The 26,648-nt window shown below is 37.9% G+C and overlaps 1 protein-coding gene across 1 annotated transcript in view; it reads left to right on the plus strand.

Moving 5' to 3' along the window:
* The window catches only part of SRGAP1 (SLIT-ROBO Rho GTPase activating protein 1), a 274,898-nt gene that overhangs the window by 237,086 nt on the left and 11,164 nt on the right, over positions 1-26,648 (plus strand). Inside the window, exons 16-19 of the mRNA XM_059936403.1 lie at positions 11,450-11,555; positions 14,332-14,556; positions 16,772-16,851; positions 25,257-25,437. Of these exons, the coding sequence (XP_059792386.1) occupies positions 11,450-11,555; positions 14,332-14,556; positions 16,772-16,851; positions 25,257-25,437 (592 nt within the window). The remainder of the gene's footprint in view (positions 1-11,449; positions 11,556-14,331; positions 14,557-16,771; positions 16,852-25,256; positions 25,438-26,648) is intronic.

Consider the following 26,648-nt stretch of genomic DNA (forward strand, 5'->3'; position numbering starts at 1 on the left):
TACGTGGGACCGGGAGGTCTCTGGTGGCCCAATGTCCTGAACTCGGCTCTCCCACCTCAGAGGCTCAGGCCTGACACCCGGCTGGAGCACCAAGACTCTGTCAGCCACCTAGCCATTGAAGAGGTAAGTCCAGGTCCAGGAAGAAGCCCAGCTCTACAGTTCCTCCTCCAACACTCTTGATTTAGCCCTCTAAGCATCCAGTGAGGAACAGTGACCGGGGTGCTCTGGCAGTCTGAGCAGTTGTCTTCCGACTCCAGTCCCATCCTTCTAAACTCTCGAGATATCTTTCTTTTATGCAAGGAGTGCCTTATATGAAATGCTGCAGGTGCAAATAAAGAAGCTGCAGAGACATTTCCCCCTGTATTTAAACAATGGATTAATGAAAAAATGGGTTAATATCCTTGGGCTAATTTTTATGAAAATAATATCTAGTGGAAATGAATACCCTCCAGGACCGACATCTCATAGAAGCAGGAGTCTCTGGGGATTAAGGCCACTAAGGATGCTAGGTGCACTCACCAGTAGAGATTTAACTTGCTAGTAATTTAAGTAGTATTTTTAATGTTTTTGTTAGTGCTCTAATTACAGAGTTTAGTAGATGTTGAATAGTCTGTCCCAACCCTACATTATTATAAGTCCTATTATTTTTAGTGCATAATTTTGCAGAATGGGATGTTTTTCAAGAACACTTACTGGCACTATATATAACAACCCCCTTTCTTCCAACATCTAATCTATTTAAAAGGGGGTTCCTGGCTATTATTGATTTATCTTTAGGCATGCATTTTCTCTTACCATGTGACCATGATATACCTGTTTTTTCTTGGATTGTCTATGAATTATTTGAAAATGGTATAATATGTCATTCATGATTATGTCCTTTCATTGATATTACAAATTTTTAATGATTTGGACCATTGATTAATTGCCTACAATGTTGCAAAACTTTCTCAGGATTCAAAGACTTGATTTTTGCATTCAGGAGGTTTAAAATCTACTAGAGGAGATAAGATATTTACAAAGAAATGCAATCTAAGTATGTGATAGAAGCAAAAGATTTAGAAATGTTAGCAGAGAGAGAGAGAGGTTTCATGGAGATCGATTGCTTTGTCCATGTCATCTTCTAGCATCACCATAATTGGATTTGATTTTCCCTATTAAGGTAATTTCATGTGATAGTTATATTGTATAGAAAAACTTCCCTTTTCATCTTTTCTAAGAGTTTGAGTAAGTCTCTGGAACACCTACTACCTTTTGCTTACCTACTTTTGAATTGTTTGGGGAAAGATTTGTGTGTGTGTGTGTGTGGTGAGTTATTATTGTTCCATTTTTATGCCCCTAAATACCACGTTCTTTGGAAGCTTGCTTGCAACTGTAGTAAAAGGGAATTTGTCTTAGCATTCTCTCTCTCTCTTTCTTGTTTTTTTAATGTGCACTATTCATCCCCAATTCACTATAAATTTCTTTTTAAAAATTACTTATCTAGATGATGACATCAAAGGCAATCTAAATTTGAAATAAGCTTGATAGTATCTCCATTTCTCACCCAAGGATTTTTGGTTTTTGTTTTTGTTTTTTTTGTAAACCATCCACTTTGTGAATGGTTTTGTGAATGCTCCAGATCATACCCACACAGTCTGGGCAGCTTCTGAAATGTCCGTGTACTGTGGCTCTGAGGTTCCCTAGGGCATAGATCCAAGTGACTTGCTCTAGTAGACCTGCTCAAGCAATTCATGGTTTTTCCTGACTGCCTTGGGGCTGTGAACCCAGAGGAAACATTTGCACTTCATTATGTGTTATCATAATGTGTTATTATTTAGGGGACTGTTTGGACACAAGCAAACTTTTTTTTTTAGGAGGGCGGATTTTTTACCTATCACCAAACCAACATGTAGTCATTGTAGAAAACTTGAAAAATATTTTAAAAGCACATAGAACAAAATACTGTCATCCATAATGCCACTACCCAAAGAGAATCAATAGTGTGTACGCATTCTGATCATTTATATTCATATACACACACAACTGTTTATTTTTTTATTGAAGTATAGTTGAATTACACTGTTGTGTTAATTACTGCTATACAGCAAAGTGACTCAAGTTATATATATATATACATTCTTTTTCATATTCTTTTCCATTATGGTTTATCACAGGATATTGAATATAGTTGCCTGTGCTATACAGTAGGACCTTGTTGTTTATCCATTCTGTATATAACAGTTTACATCTCCTAATCCCAGACTCCCACTCCTACCCTCTCCCACCTCCCTCCCCCTTGGCAATCACCAGTCTATCATCTATGTCCCTGATTTTGTTTCTGTTTCATAAATAGGTTCATTTGTGTCATATTTTAGATTCCACATATAAGTGATACCCTATGGTATTTGTCTTTCTCTTTCTGACTTACTTCACTTAGTATGATAATCTCTAGTTGCATCCATGTTGCTGCAAATGACATTATTTCGTTCTTTTTTATGGTTGAGTAGTGTTCCATTGTGTATATGTACCACATCTTCTTTATCCATTCATCTGTCCATGGACATTTAGGTCACAACTGTTTTTAAAAGCCAAAGTGGTATAAATCCCCACTTGCCCATGCTGTCTTTGGAATTGACCCCAGTTCTAGACTGAGGTCTCTTTTCCCGTATTGCAATAGCTTCTAAATAAAATCTGTTTTTACCACTTTAAAAAAAAACAAAAAACAAAGTGGAACTGTACTCTCCTATTTGTAACCTACCTTCTTTTTGACTTATTTATTGTAGAAAATTTCAAACATCTACAAAAGGATATAGAAAGATATATTTATTTATAAATAATATAAATATAAATAATCACCCCGCTTTAACAATTTCCATTTCGTAGCCAGTCTTGTCCCACGTATAGTATACCCCTTGTATCATCCCTCTGACATCGATCATTTCATCTGTGTGTGTGTCTCTGGGAAATGACAGTTCTTTTCTTTTTTTATACAACATAGCCACAATACTATTCTCATACCTTAAAAAAATAACAGTAATTCCTTAAAATCATCAAATAGCCAATCAGTGGTTTTTAAAAATAATTGTTTAATATGCAACTAATATGTGATTACTATAGAAAAATTAGAAAATAAGTAAAACAAATCATCTATAATTCTTCTGCACAAAGATAATATTAACCTTTTTAATACCTTCCCAGATTTTTTTCTATATATATATATATATATATATACCTATGTACTTTTTAAAGCAGCTTATTGAGACAATTCTCATACCATACAATTTATCCATTAACGTTTGCAATTCAGTGGTTTTAGTATATTCACAGGATTATGAAGATCACCACAATCAATTTTAGAACACTTTCCTGACTCCAGAAAGAAATCCCAATTAGCAAACACTTCCCATTTACTCATAACCACCAGCAACCTCAGCCCTAGACAACCACTAATCTACTTTCTCTATATTTACCTATTCTGGCCATTTCATATAAATGGAATTATACAATATGTGGTCTTTTGTGACTGGATTAATTCATTTAGCATGTTTTCAAGGTTCATCCATGTTGTAGCATGTGTCAGTACTTTTTTAATTGTCAAATAATATTCCATTATGTAGATATACCATAACTATATACTTTCGATAAAAACTGTATCATACCAAATGACTGCTAGTGAATGTAAGATTTCTTTTAGAGATGATGAAAATGTTCTATAATTGACTGACGTTATGGTTGCTCAATTCTGAGTGTACTAAAGACCACTGAATTATACACTTCAAATATGTGAATTATATCTCAATAAATCTGTTATTAAAAATTATAACATATTTGCTTTTTTAAACTTTTTAAATTTAATGATGTTATTAACATTTTTCCCACATCACTAAGTATTTTTCAAAACATAGTTTTTAGTGTCCATATAATGGTTTTTATTTAACAAATCGCCTAGTTTTAGAAATTTAGTTTGTTTCCAGTGATTTTGCAATTATACAAAAATACCATGATGAGCCTCTTGGTACATAAATCTGTTTGCCCGTATCTGATCGTTTTATGTAAAAATCTTTTGAACTCTTTTCCTGGCGCTCCAGTGTATGTTTTTGTTGCTAAAAATTCTTTCGGCTTTACTGCCATACATGGTAGTTTTCTCTCTGAACTCTATAAATTTCTGTTTCATGCCTTATAATGATTTTCTCAAAGATTCCTTTTCTCCTTAAAAATGTTTAATAGGCTTAGTATTGGAACTGAACAGGTAAGGTTTCCTAGGCTAAGACTCAGTTTCTTTACTAACTTCAATATGGTAATTCAGCAGAAGGAGAGACATTATTTATATATTTATGTCTACAGTGTTGCTAGTTAACTAGGAAAGAGCACAATGGCTTAATTCACAGAATTCAAATCTATTAATGGTTAATTAGAGAGATTTACAAGCAGTTCATTTCTTACCTAGAAGAACAGCTGGTAAATCATCTCAAGGCTAAGCTAAGATCCATCTAAATGTACTAGAACATCTGTTTTTCTCTTTTCCTTTCATTCTCACACATACACTATTACACACAACTGATTGATACCTTGACATTATTAGAACCTAGCACCGAACCTAAAAAATACCCTGGAACTGTTAAATTCCCCTTGATTACTGCTTGTTGGGCTATGGAGCTCAGAAATATTTGTGTACCTGCTCTTACATAAGCCATTTCTAAATATGGCCATCAAGGAATTTCCTTCCCTGTCTTTATACGTAAGGATAAATTTGCATCTTGTGTTATCTTACTTGTTTTCTGACAAACACTTTTACAAATAGTGCCACAGAAGAACTGATATTTTCAGAGGAATGGCCATTAGAACTTTTTGCCGTTTTCTGAATTCAGTTTGTGTTTGGTGGTGAATTTTCCACACACGTTTACATAGATGTGTCAAACCCCCATGCTGTGAAGTTGGCATCCTGACATGGGAACCTTGCAATGCTAGGGAAAGAACATAAATTAGCCTAGGGAGCTTTGAGCATGTGACCGAGATTGGATGAATGCCACTTTTACCTAATTACATGAGATGCTGAAACGTGGAAACAAAGGCCATCATAAAAGAAATCCAGATGAAATACTGATTTTCCTCACTGATGACTTTTCTGAGGAGAAGAAAAGATCCATCTTTTCATGCAGCATAAAACTGTGAAAGACCATGTATTGCCACACTCAGAGCCAGGGGGGAATGCACGTTAATCGGAGTATCTGTAGCAACCATAAATTTTGACCCGCTAACTGGACTCAGGAGAGTTAATGAGTCATTTGCACGAGAGTGCGATTCCTGTAGGATGCGTGCTGCAAGCCTGTTAAGCAGCCAGCCAGGTAACATCTGAGTCCTGCTCACAGCCATCGTGGTCTGGCCTTTGGGAGACATTGATTTGCTTCTGCTTCAGGAATGCCAGCAATTCTGTTTTGCTTTTGTTTATGAATGCCTGCCTCACATAATTTTATTTAGTCTTCTTGGTGTCACTTTTTTATATTCCTGTTGCTTTTCTCTCCTGAAATCTTCCTTTGCATCTCACAGAGCACCCCTCTGCCATTCTTTTTTTTATTGCAGTAAAATAGACACAATGTAAAATTTACCATTTTAATCATTTTTAAATGTACAGTTCAGTGGCATTAAATACGTTCACATTGTTTTGCAACTGTTACCACCATCCGTCTCCAGAATTTTTCTTATCATGCTGTATTGAGACTCTACCCATTAAACTCCTCCCTCCCTCTGGCTTCTGACAACCACCATTCTACTTTCTGTCTCTAGGAATTTGACTACTCTAGGTACCTCATATGAGTGGAATTATACAGTGTTTATGTGTGGCTTTTTGTGTCTGACTTAACTTCACTTAGCATAGCATCTTCAAGGTTTATCCTTGTTGTAGCATATATCAGAATTTCCTTCCTTTATAAGGCTGAATAATATTTCATTGTGTGTACATACCACATTTTGTTTATCCACTCATCCATCAATGGACATTTGGGTTATTTCCACCTCTTGGTTGTTATGAATAATGCTACTGTGAAATTGGTATGTAAATATCTGTTCCCCAATATAAAAAAAAAAAAAAAAACTTTTAAGTAAAAAAAAAAAAAACTTCCTTTAAGGAGCAGGGAACTGAGTTTAGAACTCAGAAATAGAAACAATAGGATCTTGAATTAAGATGAAGCCTCCTGGAAGTAATACCTGTGTTCTCTTCTAGCCTAAAAATGACAGGCCCCCTATGGAATTTGACAGATATTAAAGATCAATACTACATTGAGTGGTTCCTTTTGCATTCTTTCCTTTCCTTTTGTGCTTTAACTCTAGGACCCCAAAACTAGCTTTAAGATGCTAAAACCCTCTCCCTGATAGTTGACCTTAACCTTAAACTGAGGGGTAGTTGGAGAATCAATAGACTTAACTCTTGAAACACTCCAGATCTTCTGTAAACAATAGTAAAAGTTTTTTGCTACTTTGTTCTTAATCACAACCCCTAAATGACTTTATATGTGGTAGGAAGAGAGTAAAGGGTATTGCCAATCAGGGGGCCCATTAATGGGACAGTTCCTTTTTACAATTTAATATTTACAGATATATATTAAACGTTGTAATTGTTTGGCTTGAGGTATGATATAAAATTATTTATGCAAACAGTTTTTTTAATGACCAAAGGAATAGATGATAATCTCAACGTTTACTTTTAATAATGGGTCATAATCTGTATAATTTCGCCTTTGAGAGTTTTCATTTGTTTTTTGAGATAGTCTTTCTATATACAAGTATGCTAAATCATCTTTTTATCTTTAACTTAAAGCAGCAACAACAGTCATACTTTTTTTAAAAGTCAGTTATCTTAGATAATAAACTTTTAACCAGTTAATTTCAGATATGAAACAATAATCCAACTATGCCTAAACCTATATAGCATTTATAGATGCAAAATTCACTCCACCAAACTCTCAATGCCTTGCAAATCATCTGTAGGTATTTCATCTTCCCTCTCTGTACAGTGTGGGTTCTTCAAGTGTCCCATGAAGTTGTCATGAAAGATAAACCAATTGCCCTGGGACATGTTTTGGTCCTACTGACATTCTTGAGACTGAATTAGGTGGAAATGTTGATAACTTGATTACTGAGTTCTTGTGACCTTAGTAAATTTATGCACCTGTTTAACAACTTCTTTTAAAGCCTCTTTTTCCCCTTTTTCAGAAAAAAGTCAAGACCATTGTCTGGAAAGTATATTAAACAAAGTACTTATACTTGATAGATGTGACACTGACTTACCTTGTTTGTAGTATTGTAATTTTTTCCATTTTGAAATACTTTACAAGTAAAAAAGCAGAATATAGATGTTTTACTTCAATATTACTGAAATTACACTATTATTAGTTATAAGTTTATGTTGAAAACTTGTGTTACAAAAATATTCATTGAATGATAATGTTTGACTTACATTCTTTTTTCTCTTTTATTTTTTATTTTTTATCGAAGTATAGTTCATTTACAATATTGCGTTAGTTTCAGGTGTACAGCAAAGTGATTCAGTTATATTTTTTTTCAGATTCCTTTCCATTATGGTTTCTTACAAGATATTGAATATAGTTCCCTATGCTCTACAGTAGGTCCTTGTGTTTGACTTACATTCTTTTTTTTTATGCTTTTTTTTTTAACATCTTTATTGGAGTATAATTTCTTTACAATGGTGTGTTAGTTTCTGCTGAATAACAAAGTGAATCAGCTATACATATACATATATCCCCATATCCCCTCCCTCTTGCATCTCCCTCCCACCCTCCCTATCCCACCCCTCTAGGTGGTCACAAAGGACTGAGCTGATCTCCCTGTGCTATGCGGCTGCTTCCCACTAGCTATTTTACATTTGGTAGAGTGTATACGTCCATGCCACTCTCTCACTTCATCCTAGCTTACCCTTCCCCATCCCTGTGTCCTCAAGTCCATTCTCTATATCTGCGTCTTTATTCCTGTTCTGCCCCTAGGTTCTTCAGAACCATTTTTTTTTTAGATTCCATATATATGTGTTAGCATACAGTATTTGTTTTCCTCTTTCTGACTTACTTTACTCTGTATGACAGACTCTAGGTCCATCCACCTCACTACAAATAACTCAATTTCATTTCTTTTTATGGCTGAGTAATATTCCACTGTATATATGTGCCACATGTTCTTTATCCATTCATCTGTTGATGGACACTTAGGTTGCTTCCATGTTCTGGCTGTTGTAAATAGTGCTGCAATGAACATTGTGGTACATGACTCTTTTTGAATTATGGTTTTCTCAGGGTATATGCCCAGTAGTGGGATTGCTGGGTCATATGGTAGTTCTAATTTTAGTTTTTTAAGGAACCTCCATACTGTTCTCCATAGTGGCTGTATCAATTTACATTCCCACCAACAGTGCAAGAGGTTCCCTTTTCTCCACACCCTCTCCAGCATTTATTGTTTATAGATTTTTTAATGATGGCCATTCTGACTGGTGTGAGGTGATACCTCACTGTAGGTTTGATTTGCATTTCTCTAATGATTAGTGACGTTGAGCATCCTTTCATGTGTTTGTTGGCAATCTGTACATCTTCTTTGGAGAATAGGTCTTCTGCCCATTTTTGGATTGAGTTGTTTGTTTTTTGATATTGAGCTGCATAAGCTGCTTGTATCTTTTGAAGATTAATCCTTTGTCAGTTGCTTCATTTGCAAATATTTTCTCCCATTCTGAGGGATGTCTTTTCATCTTGTTTATGGTTTCCTTTGCTGTGCAGAAGCTTTTAAGTTTCATTAGGTCCCATTTGTTTATTTTTGTTTTTATTTCCATTTCTCTAGGAGGTGGGTCAGAAAGGATCTTACTGTGATTTATGTCATAGAGTGTTGACTTACATTCTTTTTGAGAGTTTCTGAAATCCATTTTCTCAAAGGTGTTAGCTACAGTTCCAGCTACAGCATACTCAAAGTTGGGAATGAAAGTGATTTTTCCCAGGAATCCTGATAAACTGTTGTTTTACAAACTCCTCAGTGGTTAAGTGAGAATATTCCTAATATTTTTTCCCCATCTTTTCACCTGTGGAAAATAAAATACCTTATTAACATGGTGGTTTGATAATAAGTGGAAAGCAGCTGAAGTCAGCACTCAAGATTCCAGGGAAATGAGGCTTGGCATGAGTAATTCAGGCAGTGGTTCTCAACCTTGGCCACATAAAAGAATCTCAGGCATCAGCCTTTTAATAAAATCTTCCCAAGTGATTCCAAGTCAAGGTTAAGAACTGCTGGTTTAAGAGGAATTAGAAAGGGAAACTTGAGTTAGGAGAGTATTATGATGGTTCAAGTTAGAAATAATAAAGACTTCAGTTAGGAAGTTAGCAGTGAGATATCCAGTGGTAAAAACAACAGGACTTATGTCCCAGACAAGGGAGAAAAATGAAGCAAAGATACCATCTTCATAGACGTGATGGTCCTAACCTTGAAACTGGATGAGGTTGCCATGGAAGAGAACCAAGTAGAGATCCTTAAAGGATAACCACATTCATGGATGGGAGAGGGTCCAAAAACCTGAGAAGTGGGAGGAGAATCAATTGGCTGTAGTGGTAGAAGCTAAGGCCTGAGATTTTCAAGTAGGATATATGATTATCTCAAGAGCAATTAAGAACAGTGTAGTAATATGAAATCATAGTAAGCTTCAAAATGTTTTTAAAATAGTCTCTGAAATATTTTTCTCAAATGTATGCTTATTGGATATCTTCAAAGTTATACTTTATAGGAACTTCCCTGGTGGCACAGTGGTTAATAATCCACCTGCCAGTGCAGGGGACACGGGTTCAATCCCTGGTCCAGGAAGATCCCACATGCCGCGGAGCAACTAAGCCCGTGCGCCACAACTACTGAGCCTGCGCTCTAGATCCCGGGAGCCACAACTACTGAAGCCTGTGCGCCTAGAGCCCATGCTCCACAACAAGAGGAGCCACTGCAATGAGAAGCCTGTGCACCGCAACAAGGAGTAGCCCCCGCTCGCCGCAACTAGAGAAAGCCTGCGTGCAGCAACGAAGACCCAACGCAGCCAAAAATAAATAATTAATATTTTTAAAAAGTTATACTTTATAAAGGTACTTTGAAATCCAAGAAAGATAGCCAGACTTATGAAATAGAAAACAGTTTCTAATTCTAGTTCCACCTTTCTAGCCAGCTGACCTTGGGTAAGCCACTTACCCAGTGCTCATTTTGCTAATCCATTGAACGGCGATGCTAGTGCCGGCCCTGCCTACTCCACAGTATTGTTTTCTGCATTAAATTAGATAACAAATGTGAAAATGCGTTGTAAAATGTAGACCAGTATACAGAAGATGGATTATTAGCACTAACCTTTTTGCTGTTATTCACAACACTTTAGTATTGAGAAGCTCTGGAGAATTTTTATTCCTAATAAAGAGGTAAAATAATACTAGGAAGTCCAAGGTCACCTTCTGTTCAGGGAGCTCACCATCCCACAGGGAAAACAGGATAAGGAAATATATAACTATAAACACCAGGGCAAAAGTTCTGTGAGAGCAGGAATCATATCACTAATGTTTTTTTTTGTTTTTTTTCAGTTTTAAATTTTATTTATTTATTTATTTATGGCTGTGTTGGGTCTTCGTTTCTGTGCGAGGGCTTTCTCTAGTTGCGGCAAGCGGGGGCCACTCTTCATCGCGGTGCGCGGACCTCTCACTATCGCGGCCTCTCCCATTGCGGAGCACAGGCTCCAGACGCGCAGGCTCAGTAATTGTGGCTCACGGGCCTAGTTGCTCCGCGGCATGTGGGATCTTCCCAGACCAGGGCTCGAACCCGTGTCCCCTGCATTGGCAGGCAGATTCTCAACCACTGTGCCACCAGGGAAGTCCCACTAATGTATTTCTAATGCCTAACTTAGTGCTTGAAACCTAGTAGGCTCTCCTAAAATATTTATTTTTAAAATTGATGAAATAATATAATACAAGGTAAAAGGTCATATAAGTAAAATATTTGGATAGTTTTGAGGAAGAGGAGATTCAAAACCTGGCACATTGCCTGAATAATAGTAAAGGACAAATACATGATGAATTAATGAATCATGGAGAGGGAGAGGTGTCACATCCCAAAAAAGTTACCTGAGTTAACATGCAGCAAAAAGGAGTTTAAACCATATCAGATGCAAAATGTAGAAATAGCAGCAAGTGAAAAATGATTTTTAAATTCAGAAGACTCTAAGTTGCTAAAGGCCAAGACGATGGAAATCAGAAAACAGTGATGGGTCAGAGGAGACGCACTCGGAAATGGTGGTACACCCAGGCTGATCACTTATTTGCTTTATTGGTTACGACTGCATCTCACCCAAAGGCAAAGTATTGCTTATGTTCAGATATGTACCTGAAATTTGGGTGCCAGAGTGTTCTGCTTTAAATGTGGCCAGTGAAAGCATCCTGACCATGTGCTCTTCTGTCTATAGGAATAGATAATCTCTATGAGAGGGCGCTTCACATCCGCAAACTCCTCCTGACCTTGCCCAGGTCGGTCCTTATAGTGATGAGGTACCTCTTTGCCTTCCTCAATCAGTAAGTACCATAATTCTCTGCCAAAATGCTCATCTTAATTCCATTTGCACCCCTCTGAGTTCTTTGTTCTTGGATTCTGTAACATGTACATTGGGTTCCATTTATCAGCAGAGCTGAAGAGGAAATGATTGAATAGAGACTGAAGGTGCATTTTTCCTCAGCAGATCAAAGTCATTGTGTGACCTACCTTAAATAAGCCTTGTCACCAGATGCAGAAACTGTGGCCATAATTGCAAAAATATACAAGTATTACTAAAAAGAGCACTTTTCAGTGAAATATGTGTTTTTCCAACTTCCATCCAAAGCCAATGTCATAAATGTTTTTGTTAAAATGATGTAAACCACCTGCTCACTGCAGAAAATTTCTGTGATTTTTAAAGTTGTAGTCAGGGAAGGAGGGAAAATGTAGGTGAGATTTATACACAAATCCAAAAAAGAATTTTCTGCAAATTCAGTATAATGAGACTTTGTCAAAAAGATGATATTTCTAAAACATTCTCTAAAACAATGTAACAGAAATCTTAAAAATCACTGCATTATTTTCAAGGAAACTTTACTCTTTTAATTTAGGCAACTTGATTTTCGGTTGTGTCACTTGTAGATACATGGGCTCCATTATAAGAACATCTTCCCCAGGTCCTATCTAAGAGCCCCCTTGCACTTCAGCGTTTCAGTTAAATAATTGGAAATTAAAAATCCAGGCAGAGTAAGCTTGGGGAAGTGCTTTCTCACTCTAGCATGAATTCTCCCTTCTTAAAATTAGGATATTCTCTCTTCTCTATTTCACTGGAAGTTTTAAGTTCTTAAAAGCCATGGGGAATTATTACAACCCTGCTAACTCTTCCTGAAGTCATACCCATTCAGGCTGACCCCCTGCAAGCCAAGTATCCTAAAATAGGGAAATGCTGGCAAGGAACTATACAGAGTGGAGCTAAAGCATTCGCAAATGACATTTGTACAGAAGTCACCCCCTGGAAATGAGCAGTATCTAGAGAGATGGGTATAAACTATTTTAGGTTAAATACATCCTGTAAATTTTTACCTTTAAATAAGCCTAGTCACCCAGGCAGTTGTAAAAATCTGAAGGTTTGCCATCTTCACCTTTAATTGCATGTGCCTCTCCTTCCCCAACATGGAGCACCTTGCATTCCTGCTGGTCCTCTCCACGCTGTCCCTACCAAATTTTCCTGACACACCTGAACGAAACCAACTGTGAACGAATGGACCACAATGGATTAGGAAAGCAGACTGACCATGAATCAAGAAAGTTCTCAAAACCTGAATCTAATTCACCGTGTATCTCAACAGAATGGCCACCGTGCCATTAGTCAGACGGTTGGCATTGCTTCCAGCATTTCTGCCCAAAGATGCCCCTTGGTTCCCTGCATCTGCCTTCATGCAGAGGCAAGGCCCGGCCTCTACGGTAGGATGCTTGGGACAGGAATTTGGGGAAAAGAAACTATTCTCTTTTAATTGTAAAATCAAAACATGTATGTAACATTTTTATGTCAAGTTTTTGCTCTTCAAGCCAGCACAAAATTAAAGACCCAGAAAGACTGTGACTCTCCCCACTGAGCTTAAGTGGGTCTTTTGAAAATTAGACCATTCTTATTCTGAATCTCACTTTTCCTTCCTGCATTCATTTTCAAGATGATCTGTAACATGATCATTGGCTGTTATTTGTGAACTGTGTTTAAGATTTTATGTTTGAGAGATGGCAGAAGGGAAAGACATATGTTACCTGTGGAAATCATGCTTTTGTATTTTCCACTTTCTAGGCTATCTTATTTCCAAAACAGGGTAAAGTATCATGTCACATGGTATCTCAGTTTCTTTGTGTCTGTCAACATCTCACAAATATAGAGTCTCTTTTTTTCTCCTTCCATTTGTCATCTGTTCACCTGGATTTTACATTTCCTTTCAACGTTGACATTCTATACAGTGAAAGATAGATTCTCTAGATTCTCCCTGGAACAGCGCCTTTCCCATGTGTTACGAGGCATAGCAGTAAAGAGCTGGCTTATTTTCAGTCACCTGTGGAAAATATCTCACAAATAGCCATTGGACTGAATTTAGAAATTAGTACTAGACAACTGGAAATCTCCTCAGAGTTTGTAGCTTACCAGCTTTAAATGGAATGCAAGAATTGAGGATTCTTTTCCCCTTCTCTTGCACTTGTGTGTTTTATGACACTGGTTGTCACCTAGTGTTGGTAGTCTTACCCAAAAGCAAATTACAAAGGCTGGAGTTGCTTGCTTTCTCTCAGTGGGTACAAAGAAAAGGTGATTTGTTTTCCTCCAGACTCTCCTCAAGATTTATGGGAAAAAACTGAAATCTGAAATGTTTTTGGTTAGTTGGAGGACAATTTTAAAGATCTCCATAAAGCTTTATAGAGATCATTGCTGCCCCTCCCAGATTTACTTGAGCAGCATTTACAGCCTGACCATAATGTTTACAAATGAAACTCATTTACTTGATCCTTCTCTCCATTGTAGTAGAGGTTATCTTAAACTCCCTTGTGGCTTTAAAAAATACCACTTAAGCAAACAGGATTTATGTTCCCCTTTCAGTTTCTACCAAGTTGAAAGGTTGTAAGTCACTTTACTTTCTTTGGAATTTGCTGAGCCACCTTAAAGTAGGATGGAATATCATTTTATTCCAATAATAAAAACCAAATAAAATCTTTTAGATCGGTATTTTTAGAATAGGAAGTATCTTATTAAACATTGATTTTCTTTTTTTCTCATGTTAACTCCTTTCTTGCTTCTTTTCGTAGTCTTTCACAGTACAGTGATGAGAACATGATGGACCCTTATAACCTGGCCATTTGCTTTGGACCCACACTGATGCCTGTCCCAGAAATACAGGATCAAGTGTCCTGCCAGGCTCATGTGAATGAGATTGTCAAAACCATCATCATCCACCATGAGACTATCTTCCCAGATGCTAAAGAGCTGGATGGCCCTGTTTATGAGAAATGTATGGCTGGAGATGACTATTGGTAAGTCCAAGAATTTTAGTCCTTCTCCCCCTGGAAGAATTATGAAAGTACAGATATCAACTTAATTAAGAAAAAGAACTGACTATAAGCTGCCAGTGCTTCCAATTAAAAAAAAAAAAGAAGCAGCAGCAAGAACACTTGAGATACATTGGAATACTAAAATCCATGACAACACTGGCTTCTTATTATGGAATTTCATATTCATCCCTCTCTTTTCCCCAAGCACAACATCTTTATAGATATATCCATCCTATCATGACTTTTGTAGAGAATGGTTTTGATATATAGAGCTGTGTTAATTTTTACTCCTATATCAAGAAAAGATAACTGATTGAATTGACAGATTTCATTTTTATTCCTAAGTAGTTTTGATTCTATATAAAGTATTTCAAAATTCTCATTTAAAAGGAGCACTGTCAACCAAATGTGTTTTCATTCTTACTTATTTTCATTTTCATTCTTACCAATAAATGTTATCCTAACCAGTTATGGTCACTTTGAGCAAATTTATTATTATATTGTTGGGATAAAAATGTTTTAATATGGCAGTGTAGTCACCTCCCAATGAAGTATAAAAATGAGGGGTATAGTCAATTGAACAATCCCAAAGGTAAGGAACCCTAAAATGTTTATGTTCACTATTCAATATATGAGTGCTAGCTTCTAAGAAATCATATACAATAAAAGTGGTTTTTATTCCTTGAGCCCCTACCGTGTGCCAGCTTCTCAGTGCATATGATCTCTTTTATTCCTCACAACCACTCTACCAAGTAAGTTAAGAGAGGCCAAGGAGCCTGTCCAATGGCTAGTGGTTACTGGACGCAGCCCAAGTCTTGTCTGATTCCAAAGTCCACACGAGTCTTCCCACTCAGCAGCTGCCTCCCAGCCTACCTCGGAAACTGCTTTATGCAGCTCAGACTCAGGAGCAGCTGGAAATAAATTTGTCTAAGTCCTTCATTCTGGACCCTCCTCAGGACACTTTGTTTCCCACTGCCTTCCTGGAGATTAAGTAGAAGTAGAATAAGTAGCTGAAAGATCTAAATAATTCAGAGTACACTTATTTTTTACTTAAACCACAGTATATTCTTAAACCACAGATGATCCTATGCCTTAAGAAAATTGAGAGTTGACTATTTCCACAAGTACTGCTAAATTAACAATAAAGCATGATAGATTCTAGTTTTATAGTATATCTAGCAATTTTATGTGAAATTCAATTTTAAAATATTTACTTGAGCACTTACTACATGCACATACTGACTAAGCTTGGCTCTGGGAAGATAAATGAATAAAACTCAGCCCTGGTGAGATTCAGAATTTTATTTTCCTAGTTGTATTTGCTTCAAGGCCAGTGTCAGTCATGTTTAGTATTTCCAGATATTCAGGGCTATGTCAGTAAGTTCTGTTGTCTTGTTCATTTTATCACAGAGCAAGTATGTGGATGTCTGGTTGATATTATTTGATGCGTTGTATTCTAGAACTTTTGTGGTTGCTCCATTTTTACAAACAGGGTAAAAGCCCCATAATAAAGAGTCTTGCAGCCAGTAACACGTGCTTGATTATGTCCTTCTCCCGTACATAGTGTTTTTTATGGGTATCGCTCATTTTAAACAGAAAGTCAGTAATATAGTAGTCATCTTTGTCTCCCAATGCCAGCAATATAAATGGGCTTTTACAGTAATGTCAGGTTTGTATTTGTAACCAATGCATTCCATTTATCAGCATACATTTGAGAAGAGATAGTGGCAATGTTAAAGGATAAAATCTGACTCTCAGATACAAAAATGAACATGTGTCTAGAAAAGATAAAAAAGATACTACAATCAATTCAAAGCAGAAACCGAAGAGCCATCCATTTTTATGCAGTCGGGAATATTGAAATGAATTTGCAAAAGCTGGTGTATCCATGGGGCAATAACCATATTCCACTAGAATTCAACAAATTTTCATTTTTATGGATAAGAATTATTTGTAATACTATCAATTTCCTTCAAGTTAATTTTGTCTTTACAGAGTTGTAATGTGTCAAATATGAAGGTACATACACTCCCATAGGATTAGAGAATCCTAGAGGCTCCAGCATTCCGCTGAAAGGCTGTCCAGTAACTCCTTTGCCATTCCAAAGTCTTATTTTTTTTTTTTTTCAGTAGCAATTGTTCATCTTTGAAATGCTTTCCACTTTGGCTTCATATGAGTTTCTATTTCCGCTCCTCAGCGACAGCCCGTACAGTGAGCACGGTACATTGGAGGAAGTGGATCAGGACGCTGGTACAGAGCCCCACACCAGTGAAGACGGTATGCACTTGTGCCCATGCTACTATAAAATTAGTCTTTATATCCATTTTTTAAGAATTGCTTATATTAAGAATTCAGTAGATACAAAAGAATACTTACTAAATATGTGTAAAGTGCGAAGAATAACATTACAATGAACACTTGTGGAACCACCACCAAGTTTAAGAAAAAGGTATCATTACCTTTGTACTTTCCTGAACCCATTGCCTTCTTTACCCCTCCAGGGTAACCACTATATGTTTGTACTTTTAAGTGATTTATTGTTTCATTTTCTATTTTCTTGAACTTTTCATAAATGGAATCATATGTATATATTTTTCATGATTTTTTTCTACTCAGTATTATGTTTCTGAAATTCATCCATTGTTGCATGCAGTTATAATCATTTATTTACCTATATTCCATTGTATTTATTTTATTATTGATGAATATGTGAGGTGTTTTCTATTTTTTTGCCATTAAAAACAGTGCACCTATGAATATTTCGAACATGTATCCTACTGCGAATGTAGAGTTTCTCTAGGATACACACACGTAGGAGTAGCATGTCTTCAACTTTACTACATACTGCCGAACTATTTTTGAAAATGGTTGTAAGGATATCCACTCCCATCAGCAGTGTCACAGCCTTTCAGTTGTACATAGTCCTCAACACTTGATTTTTTTTTTCCTTTATTTTTTTTTGGCTGTGTCGGGTCTTAGTTGTGGCACACGGGATCTTCATTGAGGCACACGGGATCTTTCATTGCGGCACGTGGTCTCTTCATTGCAGCACTGGGGCTTCTCTCTAGTTGTGGCGTGCAGGTTTTCTCTCTCTAGTTGTGGCGCACAGGCTCCAGAACACGTGGGCTCTGTAGTTTGTGGCACACGGACTCTCTCATTGAGGTGCATGAGCTCATTAGTTGTAGCCCATGGGCTTAGTTGCCCCGCAGCATGTGGGATCTTAGTTCTCTGACCAGGGATCAAACCTGTGTCCCCTGCATTGGAAGGTGGACTCTTTACCACTGGACCACCAGGGAAGTACCAACACTTGACTTTATAAAATATTGTAATCTTTGCCAATATTGTCAGTGTGTAATGGCATCTCATTGTGATTTTAATTTGCATTTCTCTGATTACTGATGAAGATGTTGTTTTAAAATATAGTGTATTAATAGAAAATTTGAGGTATGGTAAGGCCAGAAGATTGGGAGATGATTGCCATTGAACAGATAAGAGGAGGGGACACATCACACCTCAGGGGGCCAAGGAAAGCACCAGGGTCAGTCAGGAGGCAGAGGGAGAGGAACAACTGGGTAAGAGCTTTTATTGTGGTTTCCACAGAAAGGAACACGAGAGGCAGGGTAAGCAGGGTTAGGATTGCCTAGTTTGAACAATTTCAGTGGGCTCTGGGGCTGTCTCTGGTTTTCTGGTACCTGGCTCTGAAGTGATTGGGGCAGACAGATAGTGGCCCAAAGTGTGAGAGCCCCAGAGAGGAGGTGGTTGGGATATAGGCTCTGGATTGGTTGGTTTGTATTTGAAAAGCACATTCCAGGTGAGTTGTTTACCATCCCTAGGAATTGGCTAACCCTGGGAGGGACAGTCCCTCCAGGGGCAGCAAGGCCTCAGAGGTCACACTACAGAAAATGAAAAACATGGTTAATACACATATACTAATTTTTGTATGTTTAGATTTCTTCTTTGTGAAATTCCTATCTTTTGCCCATTTAGGGCCTACTTGCCCACTATTATTTTCTCTGGGCTTTTTTTGCTTAGTTTAGTTTGGCTTTGTTTTTTTCTTATTTATAAGAGTTCTTTGTGAGTCTGGATCAGGTCTTTTATTGGATATATGATTTGCAAATATCTTCTGCTCTGTAGCTTGTCTCTCATGTGCTTATTGTGTCTTTTGCCAAACAGAGAATCTTAATTTTAAAGGCGCTGAATTTACCAATCTTTTCCTTCATGGTTGTTTCACTTTGCATCTCCTTTAAGAAATCCTGTGCCCTGAGGTTAATGAAGAAGTTCTTCCATATTCTCTGCTAAATCCTTTCAGGTTTTGTTTTTCACACACAGGTCTTAATTCTACCAGGAATTTATTTGGAGGTATGGTGTGAGGTAGGGATTTGTTCCTTTTTTTCTCCATATGGATGCACAGTTGTCCCCACTGTCTCAGCCTTAATTGTCCTTTCTCTACTGCTCCACACCTTTATCATAAATCAAGTGTCATCTCTGCATGAGTCCGTTTCTGGGCTCTGTTCTTTTCCATGGGTCCACTCTACACCCCTGTCTTAACTTTGATACCTTTTTTTTTTTTTTTAAAGATTTATTTATTAATTGATTGATTGCTATGTTGGGTCTTCGTTTCTGTGCTAGGGCTCTCTCTAGTTGCGGCAAGCGGGGGCCACTCTTCATCGCGGTGCGCGGGTCTCCCACTATCGTGGCCTCTCTTGTTGCAGAGCACAGGCTCCAGACGTGCAGGCTCAGCAGTTGTGGCTCACGGGCCTAGTCGCTCCGCGGCATGTGGGATCTTCTCCAGACCAGGGCTCGAACCCGTGTCCCCTGCATTAGCAGGCAGACTCTCAACCACTGCGCCACCAGGGAAGCCCAATTTTGATACCTTTTAATAAATCTTAATATTTGGCAAATCAAGACCTCTGAATTTGTTCCTCTTAACAATTCTTGGCCTTTTTCACTTAAATTTTAAACTCAGTTTTTCAATTTCTTGAAACAAGCAAACAAGGAAAAAAACCTAAAAACCTGTTGAGGTTTGGACTGCAATTGCACTGATCCTACATATATTAATATGAAAAAAATTGATATTTTTATAATATTCAGTCTTCCAATCCACAAACACCTTTCTAGTTACTTAATGTCTCCCAATAAACTTTTATACTTTTCTCTGTAGTGATCATTTTTTTCTCTTTCTAACTTCTTAAGTTTAATGTTTAACATTACTTTAGCTGTCAGTTTTTTCTTAGTACCTCTTTAGCTGTATGCATAATCCTTTTATTCTCTCTTTAGTTGTGACTAATCTGCTTTAAACCCATTCACTGTGTTTTTATTTTAATTTTTTTTTCTACAAGTTCTGTTCAGTTTACTTTCATATCTACTTGGTCATTTGCTCTTTACTTATAATATTAATCCTTTCCATTGTTTTAGATTATGTGTCTAATCATGCTAATATCTGAAGTCTTCCTGGATTTGTTTTTGTCGGCTTTTGCTCATTGAATCTTACGTCCAGTGTGTTTTATAAATTTTTTACATATTTCTTAGAACTTCATGGAATTCCTTTATGTTGAGTTGAAGATATGTCCCTCCAGAGAGGGTTTTCATTTACTTCTGCCTGGTGCATAACCAGCTTGGGACCACATTAGATTTTTAGTTTGAGATTTTTTCAGCCCACCCAGGTAGTGTGAACTTAAACTGCAAACCTGCCAGAGGACTGAAATGTGGTTGGGATTCTCTAAGGTGATTTGTTTCCCAAGGCTTGAGATAGATTATTTCCTTAAGTCCAAAGTTGGAGTGGTTACAGCTATGGAGAAGTATGGAGAGTGAGAAGGGAGGAAGATTTCAGAACTAGAAGTCCACTGTGACACAGAGAGTTTGATCCTTTTGTGGGGCTTAGATTCTCCACACTGGGCAGCCCCTGGACCTAGTCTTTTGTGCAAAATAAAGTTTAAGTTAACCAGGCAGGGAAAATGCCCTCCAGGCGAATTCTGACTTAACATATTCTAGTGTTCTGTTTACCTTGGTGGGTTCCCACATTCATCAGGTTTTTGGTCGTTAGTATTTCTCAGGGTCATAATTAATGTGATTACAAAGATTTTTTTTTTAATCCAGCAATTTTAGTTGATTTCAGCAGGAGGGTTATCAGGGTGTCTAGGTCCACCCTCTGCTTTAAAAAAAAAAAAAAAAGTTTCTTTGTGTGTTTTTTTAATATATATATTAATTTAGTTTATTTATTTATTTTTGGCTGTGTTGGGTCTTTGTTGCTGCACACGGGCTTTCTCTAGTTGTGGAGAGTGGGAGCTGCTCTTTGTTGCAGTGCACGGGCTTCTCATTGCAGTGGCTTCTCTTGCTGCGGAGCACGGGCTCTAGGCATGCGGGCTTCAGTAGTTGCAGCACGCAGTCTTGGTAGTTGTGGCTCACGGGCTCTAGAGCGCAGGCTCAGTAGTTGTGGCGCACGGGCTTAGTTGCTCCGCGGCATGTGGGATCTTCCCGGACCAGGGCTTGAACCCGTGTCCCCTGCATTGGCAGGTGGATTCTCAACTGCGCCACCAGGGAAGCCCCTGTGTTTTTAAAAGTAGGATAAATTGACATTTTTAGAACTTAAGTTAGAAGAAACTCTTTAAAGTGAGAGCTTCTATTTCTGTGGTATTGCTTTTGAAAGTCTCTGAGCCCTCCTTCTGCCACTCTCCATTCTTTTGTCTTGAGTTTCTGTGTTTCTTTGTGATTCATTCCTTTTTCACTGATGACTTCTCTGAGTGTTTCCTTGCTTGCCCCAGTGGCAGGAAAAGCCCAAGACAAAGCCCCAGCCATCTCTCTTTCCAAGCATCAGTCTCACCACCGCACCATCTGTCTGTCAGTTGTTCTTACCTCTTGGCTACAAAAGAGCAGCTTTGCTGAGGGCTCTGTGTTTGAGATATTTTGATCATGTTCACCTGATTTTGCTGGAAAGAAAAGTATTGCTTACAAAGGACAGATACCCTTGCCCACAGCCAGACTCTAAAGTCCTGTAACTAAATTAACTAGAGTATTGATTGTCTTTTTGATCATCTAGGTATTGTATTTTCTTTTCTCTGTCATGGTATCACTAGAGAGAGTAGCTTTTGTTTCCAAAAGACAGGCTGTCACAGAACAAAATCATCATCTGCAAGGGCAGTGGGTAACAGATCTAGGAGAGAAAGTGTCAGGGACAGCAAGGTCCCAAAGGGGTAGTGTGATGTACTAGCACTTTGTATAAAATTACAAGAAATGGAAATATAAGACTTGATAGCACCAGGCAGTCAGAAAATCAGCTTTGTTGAATTTTCTTTCCCTTTGCACAAAATTATAATTGCCTTGTAGGAAAATGAAGTTATCGTGTTCACCCTTATTAATGTTGTTATTGGTTGCAGTAGCATTCTACAAAGTCTCTGCAGGACCTTTAAAGGACCGTGTGACCCTATATGAAAGGGGTATGGTGTGTCTCCATGCCCTGAGATCGATTTGCTCTGCAATGATGAGACTCAGATGTGTATAAATAGCTTATTGATTGACACTTGCCTGTGAAATTTCTCTCATGGGAGTAGAAAGAGTCAAAATAATGAAATTGCTCAGAATTACTAGTTGCTGTAGTAGGATTACCAGTAAAGTGTACTTCTGATTCATCTGGTCATTCTTTTGTAACGTCTTTACATTTGAATTATATAAACAGAGTCTGATAATCTTGTTGCTAGTTGTTTCAAAAAACAAAAAGAGATAATGAGCATAGAGGGCATGATGATGAAATTATGATAAAATATGTATATATCTATTAAATAGTCTTAAATCGCCCTTGGCCAGTGTTGACAGTGTAAGACTGAATGGCATTAAAGAATATTAATAGTTCTCTCTTCTTTTCCCTTTGACAGGTACATAGGTTGTATGCTATGTTATGCTGTTATCCTTCCACTTTTTTTCAGTAAAACAATTTAAACATATGGGTGTGTCACATAAGAATTTGCAAACTACATATCATGAAGCTCTTTTTGGCATGAGTTCACTGGCATGACTTCACTCCTCCATGGATGTTTATTTGTGTCCCCTATACCACAGACAGGTTTATTTCTGTCCCCCAGGGCAGTGGTTCCCAACATTTTTGGCACCAGGGACCGGTTTCGTGGTAGACAATTTTTCCACAGACCGGGGGCGGGGGAATAGTTTCAGGATGCTTCAAGCACATTACATTTATTGTGCACTTTATTTCTAGTATTACTACATTATAATATATAATGAAATAATTACACAACTCACCATAATGCTGACAGGAGGCGGAGCTCAGGTGGTAGTACGAGCGATGAAGATGTAAATACAGATGAAGCTTTGCTCGCTCGCCTGCCGCTCACCTCCTGCTGTGCTGCCCAGTTCCTAACAGGTACTGGTCCATGGCCCGGGGGTTGGGGACCCCTTCCCCAGGGAGAACTGGGGTAAAAAATTTGGCATCTGTCATTTCAGTTCAAGCAGGATTTATTCTTCCCGTGCAAGTTTAGAACAGACTATAAAGTCAGTCTCCTTGAATAAAAGTTCTGTTTCCTCCTCTACGAGCAGACTTGTGGATATTTAATAAAGCTGCTATTTATTGTTTTATTAAAATATAATTTTAGGATGGAATATCGGAGTGTTAACATACGTTCTAAAAGTTATCAATTATTAAAGGACTTAAACTATTGTTTTAAAATTATTTTTACACCTACTTTGCTGAGAAGTATACTATGTGCAGATCATAGTGTTGTGGCTCTGCCATATGAAATATTATTCACCTTAAACATTATCCACTAGCAAAAAGATGGGGCTTTTTTTTTGGTCTTTATTTTAAATATAGAGCTGAAATTCACCCAGGCCCTTCATATAAGGTAAACCCTAAGCTTTTTCAGTATGTTTGTTGATTTTCATGCTCTTGCCATCCCAGAGGATGTTGGAATTTATCAAGTGAGAAAGAAGTTTAGCTGGCTATCCAAGGATTTCTTGTGCAGTTATTTCATATAAGTACAACAGATATTGAAGATATTGCAGTAAACTTTGGGAAGCAATAAACTCTTAAATGGAAAGGTTTGTTACCAAGGGAAATAGAAGATAAAAGTTCCTTACAAAATATTTGACAGGCAGGTTTTAATCTATTATGTGTGCATATATTCTAGAGTATTTGGAAAGTAATACATGCTCAGTTTTTAGCAAATGAGGTATTGTTCATTGCATAGACAGATTTCTCTAAGCATATGCCACTTGTACTGACCCTTTTTTGTTCCGTTTCTTATTAATTAGCAGTTTACTCACCTGTTGTTGGTAGCAGGGATGAGGATGGGGTGATAGTGGGAGAGGGGAGGTAGGATCATAAAGCCCCCAATTCAGGGCTTTTTGCAATAAGCTGGATCACAAAAAGCAACTCTTGTAGTTGTTTTGAGTAGTTTGTCCTCTTATTTGCCTTTAATATTTGTGGTCAGAATTAGAATAGAGCTGAAATTCCAATTCTAGGCCCAGAGCTTAATAGCTTTTTTCAACTTTTAATTTTGAGGTCATTGTAGATTCACATGCAGTTGTAAGAAACGCAACAGAAAGATGCCATACACCCTTCTCCCAGTTTCCCCCAGTGGTAACGTTTTACATAACTGTAGTATAATATTACAAGCAGGAAACTGATATTGATATACTCCCTCCACCATTTTCACATTTCACCAGTTTTACATGCACTCATTCGTGTATGTGTGTACTTAGTTCTGTACAGTTTTATCACACGTGTAGATTTGTGTGATCACAACCACAGTCAAGATTAAGAACAGTTCCATCACAAGGATCCTTCGTGCTACCCTTTAATAGCCTTAGCTGTTTCCTTCCGTCACTTCCCCCCCACCCCAACCTCTGGCAACCACAAATCTATTCTCCATCTCAATTATTATGTCATTTCAAGCATGCCATATAAATGGAATCATGCAATATGTAACGTTTTGAGGTTGGCTTTTTTCACTCACCATTGTTCCCTTGAATATTTTTTGATCTCTAGAAGATATAATTTTTGAATCTGGTCGTTTGAGTAGGTATGCTTTTTTCACAGGTGATATCCAGAATTTGTTTTTGATACTAGAAAAAATAAAGTTGTCTTTACTGTTGGTAGTAGTTGCAAGATTTGATAGTGCCAAAAAATATATACATAAGGAAATTAAATGTATTCAAATAGTATTTAATGTGGTGATTTCTGTAAACTTGATTTTTTTTAAATGAGCAAATAAAGCATAAACTTCTTAATGTTCTGAGAGAGTGATTCTTCCATGTTCTAAATGGTATTAACATGTTGCCAGGGAACTTGATCAAATAATATTGGTCAAGATAATACTGGAGCTGTTGCAGAGGATATTACAACCCAAGGAGAGATTTTATATATCATATTGCAAAGCTTTAAATATTTTTTTATTAGACTGTCATGGTATTTCTAGTAAGAGGCTGTGGAAACGAAGATCTAATGTTCAGTTTTTCTTTGCCTGAAAAACTGATGACAGCAAGAGAATATTTTCCTGTATCTCTTTTAACAGCATCATTTTCTCATTGTCTTGATGATTTATTTATTACCTTGTTCATTCTGGATATTAAAATGACTTTGTTTATTTCTAAAGCCTCATATAGACCTTTCAGTTAGTGTATCATGCCTTCCTGAGAACACTGGCCCTCACCATCTTCTGGTGTGTTCTTTGTAGAATGTGAGCCAATAGAAGCAATAGCCAAGTTTGACTATGTTGGGCGGTCTGCCAGAGAATTGTCCTTCAAGAAGGGTGCTTCCCTGCTGCTGTATCACCGCGCATCCGAGGACTGGTGGGAAGGAAGACACAACGGGATCGACGGGCTTGTGCCCCACCAGTACATAGTGGTGCAGGATATGTAAGTAGTCCCAGCTTCCATCACCTGACACTCCCAAGAGAAGACTCCAGCCACTGTTTTTTTTTTATATATATAAATTTATTTATTTGTTTGTTTGCTTAGTTATTTATTTATTGGCTGCATTGGGACTTCATTGCTGCGTGCGGGCTTTCTCTAGTTTCGGCGAGCGGGGGTTATTCTTAGTTGCAGTGCGCAGGCTTCTCACTGCGGTGGCTTCTCTTGCTGCGGAGCATGGGCTCTAGGTGCGCGGGCTTCAGTAGTTGTGGCACACGGGCTCAGTAGTTGTGGCTCACAGGCTCTAGAGAGCAGGCTCAGTAGTTGTGGCACACAGGCTTAGCTGCTCCGCGGCATGTGGGATCTTCCCGGACCAGGGCTTGAACCCTTGTCCCCTGCATTGGCAGGCGGATTCTTAACCACTGAGCCACCAGGGAAGCCCAGCAGCTATTGTTCTTAAAATGACTTTGGTCTCGTGAGAAAAGAGCAGAAGGGATTACAGAGCAAAAATTTCTGAGCTGGGCACAGTTCTTCCCCTTGCTAATGGGTCTTTGCTAACAGTACTTCAGGGCCAACAGCTTCTCATTTCCCAAACTCTCCTAGAAGGTCTGGAGCAAGGACTAGTGAGAGACACCTTCTGAAGCATTCAGGTTCTTAGAAAAATACCCTGTGCAGAGGATGGCTTTAGGAGCTAAAGTGGCACTGCTGATTCCAAAAACAGTGGTGGCCGTTCTCTTGGCGCCTGTCTACTGTTTCAATTCCAAATTCCCAAGAGAGAGGATACTGACTTCAAGTCTAAAGAGAATCATCTTCAGGCTTCTTTATTAATTTTGCTGATGAGAAAGCTCTACTTTCAAAAATACTTAAAGAGACATCTTCCCATCTGGTCATAATTTTAAGTGAAAAAAACAAGTGACAAAATAACATGTACAGTGTAATCTTAATTTTGTGACTTACAGTATTTCACAATGCAGCACCAATTTATGAACAGCTTTTCAAGGAAAAGAGAAAAATACCACATAAAATGTATACAGTGACTGATTCAGCCTAAGTTTTAAAATGTTAAAATGTGTCTCTGGGCTTCCCTGGTGGCGCAGTGGTTGAGAACCTGCCTGCCAATGCAGGGGACACGGGTTCGAGCCCTGGTCTGGGAGGATCCCACATGCCGTGGAGCAACTAGGCCCGTGAGCCACAACTACTGAGCCTGCGCATCTGGA

Source organism: Balaenoptera ricei, chromosome 10, assembly GCF_028023285.1.
Source record: "Balaenoptera ricei isolate mBalRic1 chromosome 10, mBalRic1.hap2, whole genome shotgun sequence".
Classification (NCBI taxonomy): Eukaryota; Metazoa; Chordata; class Mammalia; order Artiodactyla; family Balaenopteridae; genus Balaenoptera; species Balaenoptera ricei.